Below are 17,048 nucleotides of genomic sequence, written 5' to 3'. Positions count from 1 at the left end.
AGGTGTCCGTTTCATTGCCTCTAGGCACACTTACAAAGAAACAACAATACAATATGCTAGTTATCCTAGGCCACAATTAGGAAACAATTCTGTGTTAACCACTGACATGATTACAGGCAAAAAAAATAAAATCCCTATAACCCCCACTCCCCATCCCATCCAAGCAAAACCATGTAGAAACAGATGTGCTTATTACCCTGTGTCTTGTCCTGAAGCAAGGACAGGCTTTTGCCAGGTCCTAAAGCAAGCAAGCAAAAGATCCTGTTGCTTGTCCTAAAGCAAGGACCTGCTTTTGCCAGGGCCCGCTGGAAGAGGGAAGTCTTAAAGGAGTGGAAGTACCCTATGAAAAATGTTTCATGCCTCAGTATTTACTGTCTAGACATAGAGAAAGGTCAACATAAATCATTCCTAAAACTGACACATGAACACGGGCACCAGCAGGGTGGTCTCACTCAGGGCAAATAACTTACGGTGAAACTATCACAGAGGCTTGGGAACATATGCACTGCCTTTGGGCATGGAGAGCTGGCTCCTGCTTCTTCTGGGCCTTTCCTGATGTGCACAAGTATTGTGAAGGTCTCACAGTGACCACTGACCAGAACAGATGTTCTCTGCCCGAGCCAAGAGCGTGTCATAAAAGCGCTTGCTGGTGTGCTGGGTCCATCGTGCCTTGGTTGTTTCTGAACTAACTCTGGACAAATGGCTCCAAACTGATTAGTTAGCTGTGAATCACTCAGAAAAGACATTCCTTCTAGGTCTCCTTTCCCTACTGGGAATTTAAGATCAGGGACCAAGACTTCCTTGGTGATCCAGGGGTTAAGACTCCACTTTCCAATGCCAGAGATGTGAAGTTCTATCCCTGATTGGGGAACTGAGATCCCACATGCCCCTGAGTGCAGCCAAAAATTTAAAAAATAATAAATTCAGCTCAGTTCAGTCAAACAACCATATCCAACTCTCTGTGACCCTATGGACTGAAGCACACCTGACCTCCCTGTCCATCACCAACTCCTGGAGCCTGCTCAAACTCATGTCCCTCAAGTCGGTGATGCCATCCAGCCATCTCATCCTCTGTCGTCCCCTTCTCCTCCCACCTTCAATCTTTCCCAGCATCAGGGTCTTTTCCAATGAGTCAGTTCTTCGCATCAGGTAGTCAAAGTATTTGAGCTTCAGCTTCAGCATCAGTCTTTCCAATGAATATTCAGGACTGATATCCTTTAGGATCGACTGGTTTGATCTCCTTGCAATCCTGATTTCCTTTAGGAATGACTGGTTTGATCTCCTTGCAGTCCAAGGGAATCTATAAATTAATTACAAAGGAAAAAAAAAAAAAGAAGACGGGGGACCAAATGATTTGCATAATAAGTTTTCATGGAGTTGATCATCACCAGACATTGCTTGGCCATCACTGTCTCTCATGCTTTTTCCATTCCTTGCTGTTCTGGGCAGAAACGGTGCTAAGCTTCGTAGACGACATCATCTCTGGGGCGAAGTCTCCGTGTGCGATGCCCTCTCAGGTCCCAGACAAGCAGCTCACCACAATCTCTCTGATCATCCGATGCCTGGAACCCGACACCATCTACATGTGAGTGACGCACACCCACCTCGCTATTCCTTGCCTTGAGCGCCCCCGGACTTTTAGCGCGTTCCTTTTTACTACTTGAGCTCCTTTACAGACTTGGAAAAATATAAGTGTTCCAAATCTCGTCTCCATCATCATTATAGTGTTCTGTGTGTTAGTCGCTTAGTCGTGTCTGACTCTTTGTGACCCCGTGGACTGTAGCCCACCATGGGGTTTTCCAGGCAAGAAGACTGGAGTGGGTTGCCATATCCTTCTTCAGGAAATCTTCCTGACCCAGGTAGTTCTCCCACATGGCAGGCAGATTCCTTACCATCTGAGCCACCCGGGAAGGCCTAGCATTATAGGGGACTTTCTAAACACTGGATGGGGAGGATCAAAAAAGATAATATAACCCTATCCTAATTTGCAACACAGAGGGGAAACATATAAACAGCTAGCTTTAACATCAAGCAGAATGAAATAAAGGCTAGATATAAAAGAGCAAGGAACATGTCGTAGAAGAGAAAAGAAAGCTGTGATTCATTCCAAGTAGAGTGGAAGTCATCTGAACTGGGTTGTGCGGATTTGCAGTAGGTAGCACCATGTTAGAAAAGGCACACCAGATGGAGCAAACAGCAAGGGCAGAGGTGAAGAGGGGTGATGGCGAGCGGCCAGGAGGCGATGGGGTGGAAACAGACGGTGAAGAAAGGGGCTAGATGAAAGTGAACTCAGGAGAATAAAGTGAATGCTGGAAGTCAGAGGATGTTATAACTTTTTTTTTTCTGGAGGAGAGGAGTAGAATACTAAGAGCTCTGTTTTAAAAAATCTAGCCTCAGCCACATTGAAATAGTTTTATAGAGGTGAGAGACGGTCTTTCTTCAAAGAAAATGCCACGAGCTCCTATCTTGGGGCACTTGGACCAGCTCTATTCTTGCTGGTAGCGCTTCCCTGTTTCCCTCTGTGCTCTGGGAACAACTGCGAAGTATTTTCAACGCAGACATAAAAGACACCAAAAGGGGAGAGATAGTGATGTAATCTAAGTAATGATGGCAACACTGGGGGACGAAGGCAGGATTCACAGTGATGCGGTTCTGGGACCGTTTGACCCCATCAGTATGAAAAACATTTAGCAGTTTACAGATGAGGTCGTGAGAATGGAGTCAAGGTTTCCAGAATAAATTGTTTCTATTTCCACAGTGAAAGAGTTCAGAGATGAAAAGCACAGGAAATGTGAGTGACATGTATTGCAAAACGGACTTCCATGCTCAGGCTGAATATCTTCAGTACAGGAAACAGAGATGTAACCAAGGGGCCGGGCTGATGAAAGCAAAATACGTAAAGACAAGTGATATTCTGGAGGAGCTGGAAAATAGAGAGACATAAATGGTAACAGTAGGACAAAGGCAAGTCTCCTCAGGATTCTCATTAGCTGGCCTGCGGTTTGGGCAGCCTTGGTTCGGTGTTAACGGCACCTCCTGCCAGGGCAGGAGATGCAGGAATCAAGGGTTTGATCCCTGGGTTGGGAAGACCCCCTGGAGGAGGGCATGGCAACCCACTCCAGTCTTCTTGCCTGGAGAATCTCATGGACAGAGGAGCCTGGCGGGACAGTCTATGGGATTGCAAAGGGTCGGACACGACTGAGTGACTGAGCGTGCTCGTCCTTCATTACTAGAGGAACCGATACAAGGAACAAAAGTTTGGAAATATGGAACACCTAACCCCCTGGAAATGCCTCAAACTCGGTGCAACTGGAATTCCCATATATAATGAGGGCTCAATAATTCCTGTCACTAAGTTACAACGGTTAATTAGGAATTTCAAGGCTCCTATGAGCGTGAGGCTGGCGTGGTTGTCTGTTATGAGTGCCAGTCTTTAACCACCCTGGGACCCTCCTCATGTTGGCTTTGGTCTGGCTACATTTCCTGATCAAAGACCTTAGTCTGATGCCTTCTCCAACTCTGCTATCCTAGGTGAGCTTTCAGCGTCTCCCTCTTAATTGATTGCAAAAGAAATGAGACTGCCCGAGCCAGAGGGAAGAAGAAACAGCCAACTTCCACTAGGTGGCGCTGCAGATCACATGCAGAGGGCGAGCGGGCAGGCCTGGGAGAGAGGCGCCTCTGCAGAGCTATCAAGTGAACCAGAGCATCAGTCCCTGGCTTAAGGAGGGGAGCCCTGCATTAAGAGCTGAGAACACACGGGCCCCACACCTGGCTTTGTCCCTAGCCGATGACTGATGAAGTGGGACACAACGTTGCTGTTTCCTTATCTGTAATACAGAGGAAGGCAGCGTTTATTTATGGCACGTTCCCTACGTGTAGGTGTTTCTGGGAACCCACCAACCCTGTGAGATTATGGTTGCTGTTCCCGTTTTATAGTTGAGGAAACTGAGTTCAGCAGCACTAAGCAACTTCCTCTGGATCACACAGCTTGTCGTCTGGCAGTGGTGGGTGGTTAAGAACTGAATCAATTTGCACGTTCTTCACTGCCTCTCACTCCCAGCTAGCCCAGGCTACTGGAAGGATCGAGCATGATCTTATCACTCGCTTTAACGCACAGAGCTGGCTCTTCACCTGAGGTCCACAGAGGTGAAACATCCTTTCAGTATAACTGGCTCACTTTGTCATCCTACCCACTTTATTTGATGCATTGGAAAAGCATTATTCTGAGAAAGGCCTACAGTGCAAAAACAGCTAAGGATCCCTGGTTAAAAGGGAGTGTCTGGTCCGACATCTTCATTTTACACATGAGGAAACTGAGGCCAGAGTGGGGAGATGACGCCTGAGCCTTGTAGCCCACCATCCACATCACAGTGTGAGCCCACAGGAGAGCCGCTGCCTTTGGAGGGTGGGGGGAGATAGTGAACAACTAATTCAGAAAGAGGGAGTGGATTTGGAGCCATCTGCAGAAACCACCACACCTGGAGCGGGCAGGGGTGGAGATGCAGATAGAGGCAGGAAGCCCACGGATGCTCCTTGCACATCAGATTTCAGTCCTTTAAAACATCAGCCCTGGAGCTAGAGCAGGGTTTCACTGGTTCACAAACACACACCCTCACGATACACGTGTCATCACACAGGCTCTAACGACAGGCTGAGCAATCCCAGCAGGCAGGCAGCGGTGGAAAGGGACCAGCAGCTCTGGACAAGGCAGTAGACGCGCTTACACATCAGCCCTCCGGATTGGGGGCAGAGCTTATCTCTTCTGCCCACTGATTCCAGCTACTTACTGTCCTACGAGTGTCCAAAAATAGAAACGATGATGCTGGCAATGAACAGAGAAGACTTCCTGAAGTAACTGCAGGTGATATTTCCTCTTGAAATGCGTAAAGTGTTCCCCAGGCTTGCTTCAGCAGTAAAAGTAATCTGGCTACTCCTCAGGGTCCCTCCAGGACTGAGAGAGCCAGGACCACTGAGGACGGTCTCTTAGGCCAAGAGTCTTCTCTATTTAGAAGCATGTGGGGAAGCACTGCCTTTCCTAATACCTTGCTTTGCTGTTAAAAATGATAAGGGCTTGCTGCTGCTGCTACTAAGTCACTTCAGTCGTGTCCGACTCTGTGTGACCCCACAGACGGCAGCCCATTGAGCTCCGCCGTCCCTGGGATTCTCCAGGCAAGAACACTGGAGTGGGTTGCCATTTCCTTCTCCAGTGCATGAAACTGAAAAGTGAAAGTGAAGTCGCTCAGTTGAGTCAGACTCTTAGGGACCCCATGGACTGCAGTCTACCAGGCTCCTCTGTCCATGGGAGTTTCCAGGCAAGAGTACTGGAGTGGGATGCCATTTCCTTCTCTGGATAATGGCTTAGGACCCTAAATTGTATACTAATTGCCCAGTCAGGGTAATGAGAACTAAATACAGCACACAAAATTTCATCGCAGCCCAGAATCCAGTAGACTTAGTGAGAACTCACAGCAGGATGAAGCACAAAGCGAAACCCAGGGGAATGAGCCGAGTAGGGTGGGGTGAAGATTAACTGCATCCCAGGCACTGAGAGAGAGCATCCATCTGACAGCCACTGTGCTACCTGAGACTTAGGACATTTCAGTCCAGGGAAACTGCTAGAAATCAAGTGTCCAAGATTAAATAAGGCGTGCTACAAGAAGTGGCTGGAACCCACTGTTGACAGTCCAGGGCAGGTGACCCCCAAACCTGTAAATATTCAGGCAGACAGCATCACGTGGCCCGTCAGCAGGTAGCAAGATGCCAGCCCTGACCTGGAGTCCTAAGGCAATTCTCAGGACCCTGGGAGGTGGGCTGGAAAAGATGAAGCAGAGCGGTCTAACAGAGGATGGGACATCGGGCTGGATCTCAGGGCAGGGGTTCAGGAAGCGGGCTCAGGCACATAGTTGGGGAGGGGCTGGTGAAGGAAGAGAGCCTGGTGGTGAGAGCTGGGCACAGGGCCAGGCTCACACCAGCAGTCCTGTGACTTTGCTGGCAGCTGGGCATTGACCTCATGGAGACTAGGACTTCCTCCTTTCTGACTCTGGAGAGAAGGGACACTGGAAATGGGGTCAGGGTAGAGTCTGCATGTGAGGGTGAGGGGAAATGCATCCACGTGGGAGTCCCTGAAGGTGGGGTGCAGGTCTGCAGCCTGCCCTGTGCACCTCTGGGCCCATCCCTGACAAACAGCTAAGATGATCTGGAGCAGAAGGGCAGAGAAGGAGGGTGAGACCTGGCTTGAGACCGGGTTGTGGGGATAAGACCAGGAAGCAGAGCAGTTGCCAGAAGGGCAGATCAGATGTGCCAGATTCAGATGTGGTGGCCTCAGTCCCAATTCTAGAAATAGTAGCAAGAGGTTGATCCAGTGTTTGTGTATTGCGGGGTCTAGAAGGAATGATGAAAAATTCTGGGGGCTGCCATTGCTAGGGAATCCAGGCAGCCCAGAGTGTGGGCCTGGATGCCAAGGGCTCAGATCTAGGAGGGGAGGGATGGTCGGGGAGAAAGGGCAGCCAGCCCCTAGGTTTTGGATCAGGGTGGCAGAGGGGTTTAATACCAGGCAAGGCGGTAGATCGGAACTAAGGAGCAGGGCAAGAAGCAGAGGGCAGTGGAACTGACAGAGTCACTCGTATACCTAAGATGGAAAAGCCGAGCACCTGCTCCTTGTTTGATCGGCAGCGAAGAGGTGGGGCGGTCCTGCACAGCCGGTGGGGTGGGATTCCAGCATGAGACTCTGAGGAGGGCAGAGGGAGGGAAAACAGCACATCAGGACACACAGGTTCTTAACACTGACCGTTTCCCGGGGTTTCTTGGCGGGTAGATGCAAGGCTGTCTTTTCTCTGCTGAGAGACTCGTGTATTTCCTGGCAGAGTCTTTAGGCAATTTCCATTTCTTTTCTGCCTCACCAGTTCAGCTGTCTGAGGCTCATTTACCTGAACAGGTGCCCGGGCCCCTCTGTCTGGGGGCCTCTTTCTTCTTTTCCCCTGTCTTCCTCCCTGCAGCTCTGCCCAGAGGAAAGAAGATGCAGACTTGCCAATAAATGCAGCCTCCCAGGGAGACACAGCAAAACAGAGAGAGACAAGAAAAGCAGTGTTAATGATTGGCGTTAGACTCACTAGATTAGTTGTTAGAGGCCCTGGGCACTGACACCAGGGGTTATCTTCATGGTTATATTCAAATTCCTCTCTGAGTAGCAGAGCCTGGTGTTGCTTTTTCCTCTGCATCCAGCTCAGTCACCCAAGGGGGAAATTTTACATTCAGCCTTTGATGGCCAGGTCTTTATCCTCTTTCTGGGGTGTGTGTGTATGTCTGTGTGTGTGTGTGTGTGTGTGTGTGTGTGTGTGTGTGTGTGTGTGTGTGTGTTGAAGGGTGGAGGGGGCTCTTAGAACCACATCTTTTCATTGCCAGGGGTAGCATATGGTTTCCACTCTGACCTCCTTGTCCAATGCTGGTAGCATCTCCATGGGTCGAAAGGAGTCTCATGTAGGAAACAGAGGGTTCAGTCACAAGCAAGTCAGGACTCCTTGACTCTGGCTGTTTCACTTCTGACTTTAAAGAGGAAAACTGTCCTCAGTGCTTGGCACAAAAGCCTCAGCTGAGCACAAGATGGACAGAACAGAATTGACAGTAGTGTCATTGGGCGCCAGGTACTACGTTAGGTGTTTCTGAGTTTTATTATCCCGTTTCATCTTCACAGTGATCTGCAAGCAATTTTATTATCATCCCCATTTCACAAAGAGGGAAAATAAAGCTCAGAGGTGTTAACTACAACTCCACATGGCAGGAAGTAGAGGTTTCAGACCCACATCAGACCATCTGTTTCCGTAGATGCATGCTCTTTTCCTCAGATCAGTAGTTGTCAGGATGTAACAGGCATCAGGGGACCCACTCCAGTGTTCTTGCCTGGAGAATCCCAGGGACAGGGGAGCCTGGTGGGCTGCCATCTATGGGGTCGCACAGAGTCGGACACGACTGAAGCGACTTAGCACAGCAGCAGCAGCAACAGGCATCAGAGTCACCTGGAAGGCTTGTCATAGCACAGATTTTGTTCTCGCCCAGAGTTTCTGATTCAGTAGGTCTGGCATGGGGTATGAGGAATTTCATTGCTATCCACTTCCCTGGCGATACTACTGGTCTGGGGACCCTACTTGGAGGAACACTGCCCTGTGCCATGATGGTTGCTATCATGCAGTATCCTCAAGACAGCAAATGGCAGCCCAGAACCCACCAGAAAGTAGTAAAAGACTCTATGCTTCATACTTTATGACCTGGGTGATGGTAGTAAGTGTATGACTCGGTGGCGAGAGCAGCCGGGGAAACCCGTGCATCCAGGCAAGGCTGGGTCGGTGAGTTCTCTCTGCTGATGCCCTCCTCTCCCTGCCAGGTTCACCCTGTGGGGCGTGGACAACACAGGCCGACGCTCCAGGCCAAGTGATGTGATTGTGAAGACCCCTTGCCCTGTGGTGGATGATGTCAAAGCTCAAGGTAAGAGACGCGGAGGCCAGCAGACTCTGCTGAGGGATGCTCCAGGGACCTCCCCTCACCATGGGGAAAGACGGAGCAAGGGAGTCAGACAGAACAGTCTGGAGTTCAGTGGGGAAGGGGGAGAATTCAAGGCTCAGGAGTGGAGCATCTCCTTTGCAGGAACACTTCAACCTCTGCCTCTGGTGTGGAAATCTGCATGGCGCCCTGGTATTCCACATGGCCTGTGAGTCAGGGAACGTAGCAGACACTGGTGAAGGCCCCAGACACACAAGGCAGTACACCAGGTGCTTAGGGACGTGACGCCAGGTGCTTTAGTACCTGTGACCTCTGCCCTCAGGATGCCCATCAGCTCACTTACCCTCTTCCTGTTTTTTTTTTTTTTTTTTTTTTGGTACATCTGAAGGGTTATTTTGAATTACAGTAAGGGAAGACTACAGATTTAGGATGCATTGCTGTATGACTCCCTCCTAAAAAGATGTGTCAAAATCTTCATTCTGCATTTTGGAATTGTTATGGATCAGTTCTTTGGTAAAGAATTATCCTTTTTCAATGCACCAGAATGAGCCCTTGTCAGTTAGGAAGAGTTGGTTTTCAGTCAACATCCATTATATAGGTAGTGCATTTCTGACTGCTGCTTTTCATGAAGCTTCCTGGTGTCTGGATAGTGTCCCTTGCTCTAAGGTTTATTACATTCCCTCCGCAACCAGGATTTCACCCTGCTGGGCACCCCTTCTGCAGGGCCCTGGCACTAGTTAAAGTGATCTGATCAACTACCAATACGTACTAGCACCTGGACCGCTAACAGAGCAATCAGTTCAGTTCAGTTCAGGCACTCAGTTGTGTCCACCTCTTTGCGACCCCATGAATTGCAGCATGCCAGGCCTTCCTGTCCCGGAGAAGGCAATGACACCCCACTCCAGTACTCTTGCCTGGAAAATCCCATGGACTGAAGAGCCTAGTGGGCTGCAGTCCATGGGGTCGCTAAGAGTCGGACACGACTGAGCAACTTCACTTTCACTTTTCACTTTCATGTACTGGAGAAGGAAATGGCAACCCACTCCAGTGTTCTTGCCTGGAGAATCCCAGGGATGAGGGAGCCTGGTGGGCTGCCATCTATGGGGTCGCTCAGAGTTGGACATGACAAGTGACTCAGCAGCAACAGCAGCAGCAGGCCTCCCTGTCTATCACCAACTCCCAGAGTTCACCCAAACTCATGACCATCAAGTTGGTGATGCTGTCCAGCCATCTCATCCTCTGTCGTTCCCTTCTCCTGCCCCCAATCCCTCCCAGCATCAGAGTCTTTACCAATGAGTCCAATGAGTCAACTCTTCACATGAGGTGGCCAAAGTACTGGAGTTTCAGCTTTAGCATCAGTCCTTCCAAAGAACACCCAGGACTGATCTCCTTTAGAATGGACTGGTTGGATTTCCTTGCAGTTCAAGGGACTCTCAAGAGTCTTCTCCAATACACCGTTCAAAAGCATCAATTCTTCAGCGCCCAGCTTTCTTCACAGCCCAACTTTCACATCCATACATGACCACTGTAAAAACCATAGCCTTGATTAGACAGACCTTTGTTGGCAAAGTAATGTCTCTGCTTTTCAATATGCTGTCTAGGTTGGTCATAACTTTTCTTCCAAGGAGTAAGCGTCTTTTAATTTCATGGCTGCAATCACCATCTGCAGTGATTTTGGAGCCCCCCAAAATCAAGTCTGCCACTGTTTCCACTGTTTCCCCATCTATTTGCCATGAAGTGATGGGACCAGATGCCATGAACTTAGTTTTCTGAATGTTGAGCTTTACGCCAACTTTTTTCACTCTCCTCTTTCACTTTCATCAAGAGGCTTTTTAGTTCCTCTTCACTTTCTGCCATAATGGTTAGCAATAGCATGTGCATATTAACAGAAATGGTGACTGATGTTAGAAGTTTGGGTTGCACAGGTATTGATAAGAGAAGTTTTCTTGCCAAGCTGGCCTGTGGTACCCCTCAAATCACCTTAACTGTGGCACATGAGTTAAGGCAACTCCAGCTGCCTCAAGTTGGTTATGAGTTGACATAATCCCACAATGTTCAAGGGGTGACGCCATGGTGATGTAAAGTCACACTGGGAAGAGTGGCCTAAACCTACTTTATTTATTTTTGAAAACGCTTTATCTGTCTGTTTCTCTGGCTGTGTTGGGTCTCTGGTTGAAGCGCGTGGCGGCGGCTCGTTAGCTGCGGTGCGTGGCCTCTCACTGTGGAGGCGCCTCTGGCTGCGGAGCAGACTCTAGGGCTTGCAGCCTTCGGTGGTTGCAGCACGTGGGCTCGGTAGTGGCTGCTTTCAGGCTCTAAAGCTTGGGCTCAGCAGCTGTGGGCTCAGCTGCCCTGAGTCATGTGGGATCTTTCTGGACTAGGGATCGAACCCGTGTCTCCTATTGCAAGGTGGATTCTTCACCCCTGGATCACCAGGGAAGGCCTGTTGTTGTTGATCAGTCCCCAAATCGTGTCTGTTTGCAACCCCATGGACAGCAGCACACCAGGCCTCCCTGCCCCTCAGTATCTCTCAGAATTTGCCCAAGTTTCATGTCCACTGAATTGGTGATGCCATTCAACCCTCTCATCTTTTGTTGCCCTCTTCTTCTTCTGCCTACTAGGGAAACCCTAGATCTACTTAATTGGGATCCCTGATGCTGCAGCACTTTACAACTTCTGAAAGGGAAGGACTTTCATTTACTACCTCATTAAACATGCATCGCATGCTAAAAGCATAGTTATTTTCAACAAAGAAATCTGATCATTTTAATGCCTCCTCCTACAACCCTTTAATGGGTTTCCATTCTTTTCCTGATGAAGATAAAAATATGTATCAGACATATTAGGACCTAAATAGAGGATCCCTTGCCCACTTCTCCAGCTTCTTCTTGCCCCTGCTCTCCATCAATCTCTGTATTTTCTGAAGCCCCACTGCCTCTCTCAGTACCTCAGCACATCATTTCCAACATGGAGGCTCTGCCCACGTTGGGCTTTTGACCTCAAGTGTGCTCCAGCCCCATCCCTTCTACTGATCAACTCCTCTCAGTTTACAGTTCTCAGAGCAAGCATCCCTGCTCCGAGCAGGGGTCCAGGGCCGCTGCTTGATGCCCTCATGGTACCATGTTTCTTTCCTTCAGAACACTTATCTCAGTTTGTTATTATAATGCCTTATTCAATGCCTGTCTACCTCATTAGTCAGTGAGTTCCGTGAGAGCAGAGTTCTGGTCTCTCTTTGCTCACAATGGTGTCCCTAACACTCAGAAAGCAGTGTGCTGACTGACTGGTTCCAGAAAGCTTAGACTGTGGAGATGTTATGGCTGACTGGAGACCTTTAAGTATAAGACCAATGTGCTTCTCTCTGGAGTGAATGCTGCCTGGCGTGTAGGGTGTGGACAGAATGAGTTTTGAACATTTGAGAAATCCCTCCATGATGAAAGCATAATCTGAGCTGGAACATCCTTAGATGAGAGACTAGGGAGGACCCTCGGCACCCTTACTTTACCATCTATTGATTTCTTACTCCAAGCCAGAGGAGGGACAGGTGGTGAGAAGGTGCCCCAGTTCTTTCTGTTTTGGAGACTTTGCCAATGTCCTTGCTGGCAGCGGCAGGCACCCTGGATTTCCTTGCTGAATAGGCAGTGGGCTGGTTGACATCAGTGGGTGATAAGCAGGTAGGCGAGATGCCTCATAATGCCACCTGCAGGAAGAGATGGGTAGAGCAAGTTTGGAATAAAGAGTAGGACTTCCCAGGTGGCACCAGCAGTCAAGAACCCACCTGCCAATGCAGGAGACATTAAAGACACAGGTTTGACCCCTGGGTCAGGAAGATCCCCTGGAGGAAGGCATGGCAACCCACTCCAGTATTCTTGCCTGGAGAATCCCATGGACAGAGGAGCCTGGCGGGTTACAGTCCATGGGGTCACAAAGACCTGGGCACGACTGAAGCAATTTAGCATGTACACAAGGTAGAGTAATCAGCCAGGGAGAGACCACGATACTATTTCTCTGTGGGGCTTCTTTGTGTTAATTCTAGTACCCAAAGCATATCAAAATATGCTTCTGATCATTTGTGCTCCCTGGAAAAGAAGACTTTCTGAAACCCCAGCAGCCCAGCTGGGAGCACAAGAGGCAATTTAACGCTGAGAGAATGAAATAATGTTCCCAGGTCCCGCTATCCTTCAGCCAGGAAGGAGTCCTGTACAGGGCAGGTGTGGAGATTAATGAATTAGGCTAATTAAGGGCATCCTTGCAAATTAGTACTGGCCTAGCAGTTATCCCCCCCCCCCCCAAAAAAAATGCTTTGCCTCTTCAAACCCAGATGGTGATCATAAATATAACTCACTTGAGTGGAGTTTACAACTAGTAACAAATGGGAATTACCTTTTAAGTGACCCAGAGCATGACCTCAGCTCCTAATTATCTAACAGAAAGCCACACTCTATTTCTTATATGATCATTTTCCTAAACTAGGAATTCTTCTATGAAGAATTTTACCACCTCATGACTGTAAAGCCTTTGACCAAATGAGTTTCTACCAGTAAAACCACCCTTCTCCTAGCAGGAAAGGCTATGTTCAGTAATAAGTAATCAACTTAGTCTCTAGGTTTATAGCCTTATAGGAGTTCTTCACTAAGCAAAGGCTGGTTCTGATCCATCTTTCCTCCAGCATCCATCCTCCTCTCCTGATGCCAAACACAAATCCTATCTATTTCTTCATTGCTACTTCCACAGCCATTTACTCATTAATAACACACCCTGGTATTAGATGCTAAAGAAACAAAAAGAACAAGGCTCAGAATCTATTTTCAAGAATTCTGTAATCAGATTTCTGAATTTATCAAATAAAACAGCTTATTTCAAGCCCTTCCTGAATATCTGACTTAGGCTTTAGGGGGAAAAAAAAAATCCCTTGCCTCATGGAGACTATGTTTAAGCAGGGATGACAAAGCAAAAAACAAAACAAAAAAGGGGGGGGAATAAAAATAAATACTGTGTCAGATAGCGACATGTGTTATGGAGAAGCAGGGGAATGGATTAAGAGCTGCAGAGAGCAGAATTTCAGCTAGAGAGGGCTGGGAAGCAGGTGAGGGAGGAAGACACACAGACATCTGGGGGAGGGGCCTTCTCCAGTTTCAGCCATCATAGGGATATGGAGGGAAGGAAGAGTGAGCCAAGGTCAAGGGCAAGGGGAGAGTTGGTTGCCAGGTAACAGTGCTGGTCCCAGAGGAAGTGCGCAAGTTTTGAGAGAATGAATTAGTATAGAGCAGTGGTGGTCAAAGAGTGGTCCATACCAGCAACAGCAGCATCGCCTGGGAGCTCATCAGAAATGCAGACACTCAGGTTCTATCTGAGACCTACTGGATCAGGAACTTCAGTGGGAACCAGAAACCTGGGCTTTCACAAGCCTTCCTGCCTGTGAATCAAGTTTAATTCTCAAGTTTGAGAATCCCTGGTGTGAAGGAAGCACAGGGCAGCATAGAGAGAGAAAGGTCAGGGAGAGGACAGACAGACTTGGAGGATGCGGGGGAAGGGACTTTGCAGTTTGGACAGTGCTAAGAATGCAAAGCAGAAGACCTGGGTTTGAGCCCTGGGCTGGGCAGATCCCCTGGGGGAGGGCATGGCAACCCACTTCAATATTCTCGCCTGGAGAATCCCCATGGACAAAGGAGCCTGGTGGGCTAGTCCATGGGGTTGCAAAGAGTCAGACATGACTGAGTGACTAAACACAGCACGCAAGAATGACAAAGATAAAAAGCCAGTTGGGATTCATGGTCCTCAAGTTTTCACGTGGAATTCTACGGTCAGTTCCATCAGTGCAGGGACAGACTGGGGTTTTAGGTAGTTCCCCACCAAAATAATGAAACTGATGACTTAGGACCTCCATTCAGGAGACTTTCATCACAGCCGCCAAGGAGGCCATTGCAGAAGGGATAGATGCTTCCCAGGATGCTTATTTCTTAGTAAAAAAAGGCAACCACTGCTGAGGGATAGGAAAGCTCCCTCCTGCCCTTGGAGTCACTCCTTTTCATTTAAATAAGACTATTTCCCCCTGCCCCGCTCTTGGACTCCTGTGTTTCAATCTCTGTCTCATGGCACTGGGAAAAACACGATCAAGTAGAAAACCAGTAACAGTGATTTAAAAAAATAATATCTAGTATTGGCCAGCTCTCTCCCTCCCTCACTTCCAAACACCATGGGTGATCCGCATGTTTCAGATCTGCTGCCCACCATCGCTGGGGAGCTTCTGTGCTAGTGTTTCCTCTCACTGGCCTGCTCTGCCCTGGACGTCCCCAGCTCATTGTCTCCCCTTCTCCAAGCCTCAGCTTGATTGTCATCTTTCCAGCGTTTCCCTCATATTTAAAATTGCAATGCCCCATCAAGCACTCCCAGTCTTCCTGGTCCTGTTTTATTTTTTAACACAGCATATTTTACTTATATATTATGTCTATTGCTTCACTGAATGTGTCCTGCCACCAGACTGTATCATAAAATGAGAATTTTTATCCAAGTTTCTCCCTGATGTAGCCCAAGTGCATAGAAAAATGTCAAGCATGTGGTAAGCACTCAGTTAAAGATGTTTTAGAATGAATCAATGAGTCAGTAAATGTGTACTTGCTCCTTCCAGACATCATGCGAAAGAAAGGCTTTACATTCATCATCACTTTTAGCCTCATAATACTCTTGGAAGGTATGTGTTATTGATCATCACTGAACAAACAAGGAAACTAAAACCCAGAAAGGTTAAGTAACTTATCCAAGGTCACACAGCCAGTGGAGCCCGGCTCCATTCGGTGTCATGGTGCCTGTTCTCAAACCATACCTTTGGGTCTGAGGCCTTTAGTCCCAACCCTGTTGATTTATTCTGCTGCTCAAGAGTTCTTAACTCCCTTCTCTCTCTCTCTCTCTCTGTCTCTCTTTTTTATCTTTTTGTGATGAGGCTGCATATGTTGACACGTTGCCATCTCTTCACTGGCATTTTTAACTATTCTTGAACACCCTGCATGTCAAGAGAGGAAAGACCCATATGTATTCTGGATAGCTCAAGACTTCTGGGAAGCTGAAAGCTGGGTAAAGGATAACCAAAAATGCCTTAGAGTCTTTAACATTCTTTGAGTTAGTGAATTCCTCAGATGCTATGAAAACTAATGAAATAATATCCATAAATCCCCTCAGTGGAGCTAGGAAGAGCCAGAAATACTCAGTCTCCAGAAGCCTAGCATGTAGATCTTTCTGAATATAGCATCGCATTTACTGATGGAGGCTTTTAAGCACACCCTAGAGTTAGGTTACCTTGGTTTTAGGAGATTTATCACGGAACCTGGGCCTATCTCACCTGGTCTTGGACACAAATGCTGATGCTAATGGCCTTCTCTAGTTGGATATTACTGTTGTGTTAGGAGAATAGTAAATAGGCCAGAAAACACCTTCTCAGTCATCACTGTTCCTCAGCAAAATGTCACCACCAGGGCCGGAGCCTGGGATGCTACGTCCCATCACCAGACATAAGAACAGACTGACATCAGTGAAAGGGTGGGAGAAGGAACCCTAGCCCTCCCTGTCTGGGCCCTGATCTGATCACATGCATGTTCCTCTATTGGTCATTCTTCTCTAAGTGCACACTCCCCGTCTCCCATTGAACACAGCAGAGCTCTTAGGATATTCCCTCTGCTTCTTTCCATCTCTACTGCAGAAATGACAGACTCCTGCATATTGACTGGACTCTTTCTCGTGTAGCATCTATGGGTCAGCCAGGGAAATGTCCTCTGCCAGAAGCAGTCACTCCAGAATACATACCCCAAGACTCTGCCTCCTGCATGTCAAATTGGTTTAACGCTACCATCCCCTGAGCATTGAGGCAAAAGAGCAATGGGAGGTAGATAATGTTTTCAACCCTGACTCCAGCGCACACCAGCTATGCGACCTTGGGCAGATAACCTGGCCTTTGTGACGGTCCTCATTTGTAGGACAAGAACATTCATAATCATTGTACTGTGCTGGTGTGAGGATTAGAATTCACAGGTGTAACATTCTTGGCAGTCAAATAGTCTGTAAACAAACAAATACCAGAGCTCTTTAAAATCTATATAATTTTATTTATATTCTTTATATTCTATTAATATATGATAAATACCAAAATTGTTATAGTCTAAATCACTGTCCACTTTATTTCTTGATCTTATTTTAACAACCTGAGAATTTTAAAGTCCTGAAAATCCAAATGAATTTCTGGACTAAAATTATTTTTATTGTAGCTAAAGATGCTGGTTACAAGGGTTTAACTGCTAATGGGTTGGTGTAACCTGGTTTGGAGATACATCACCAGAAACCCTCCCCCAAAGCAGATTCAAATGACTCCCAAAGTCATGAATTTCCCCCACTGAGCTAACATCTTTGAAGCTATTACAATGTCTAGCCTTATTCTGGCCACTCAGGACACTAAAGAAGTAATATCTGGCTCCTGACAATGAGCAGGATAGAATAAAAAATGAAATCATAGCAGTGTTTGGGCAGAGGTAAAAATTTTAGTTGTTCCAACCCAGGAAACTCTTACAATGATG

At 47.7% G+C, this 17,048-nt stretch overlaps 1 protein-coding gene across 3 annotated transcripts in view; it reads left to right on the top strand.

The window, feature by feature from the left end:
- ASTN1 (astrotactin 1) overlaps positions 1 to 17,048 on the top strand; it is a 361,638-nt gene that overhangs the window by 330,973 nt on the left and 13,617 nt on the right. For all 3 annotated transcript variants that reach the window (XM_015099329.3, XM_042229137.1, XM_042229135.1), the window contains 2 exons: positions 1,450 to 1,585; positions 8,378 to 8,478. In XM_015099329.3, coding sequence (XP_014954815.2) covers positions 1,450 to 1,585; positions 8,378 to 8,478 — 237 coding nt within the window. The remainder of the gene's footprint in view (positions 1 to 1,449; positions 1,586 to 8,377; positions 8,479 to 17,048) is intronic.

This window comes from Ovis aries, chromosome 12 (assembly GCF_016772045.2).
Source record: "Ovis aries strain OAR_USU_Benz2616 breed Rambouillet chromosome 12, ARS-UI_Ramb_v3.0, whole genome shotgun sequence".
NCBI classification, from domain to species: Eukaryota; Metazoa; Chordata; class Mammalia; order Artiodactyla; family Bovidae; genus Ovis; species Ovis aries.
Note: the sequence above shows the minus strand (reverse complement) of the source record. Positions and strands in the feature narration are given on the sequence as shown.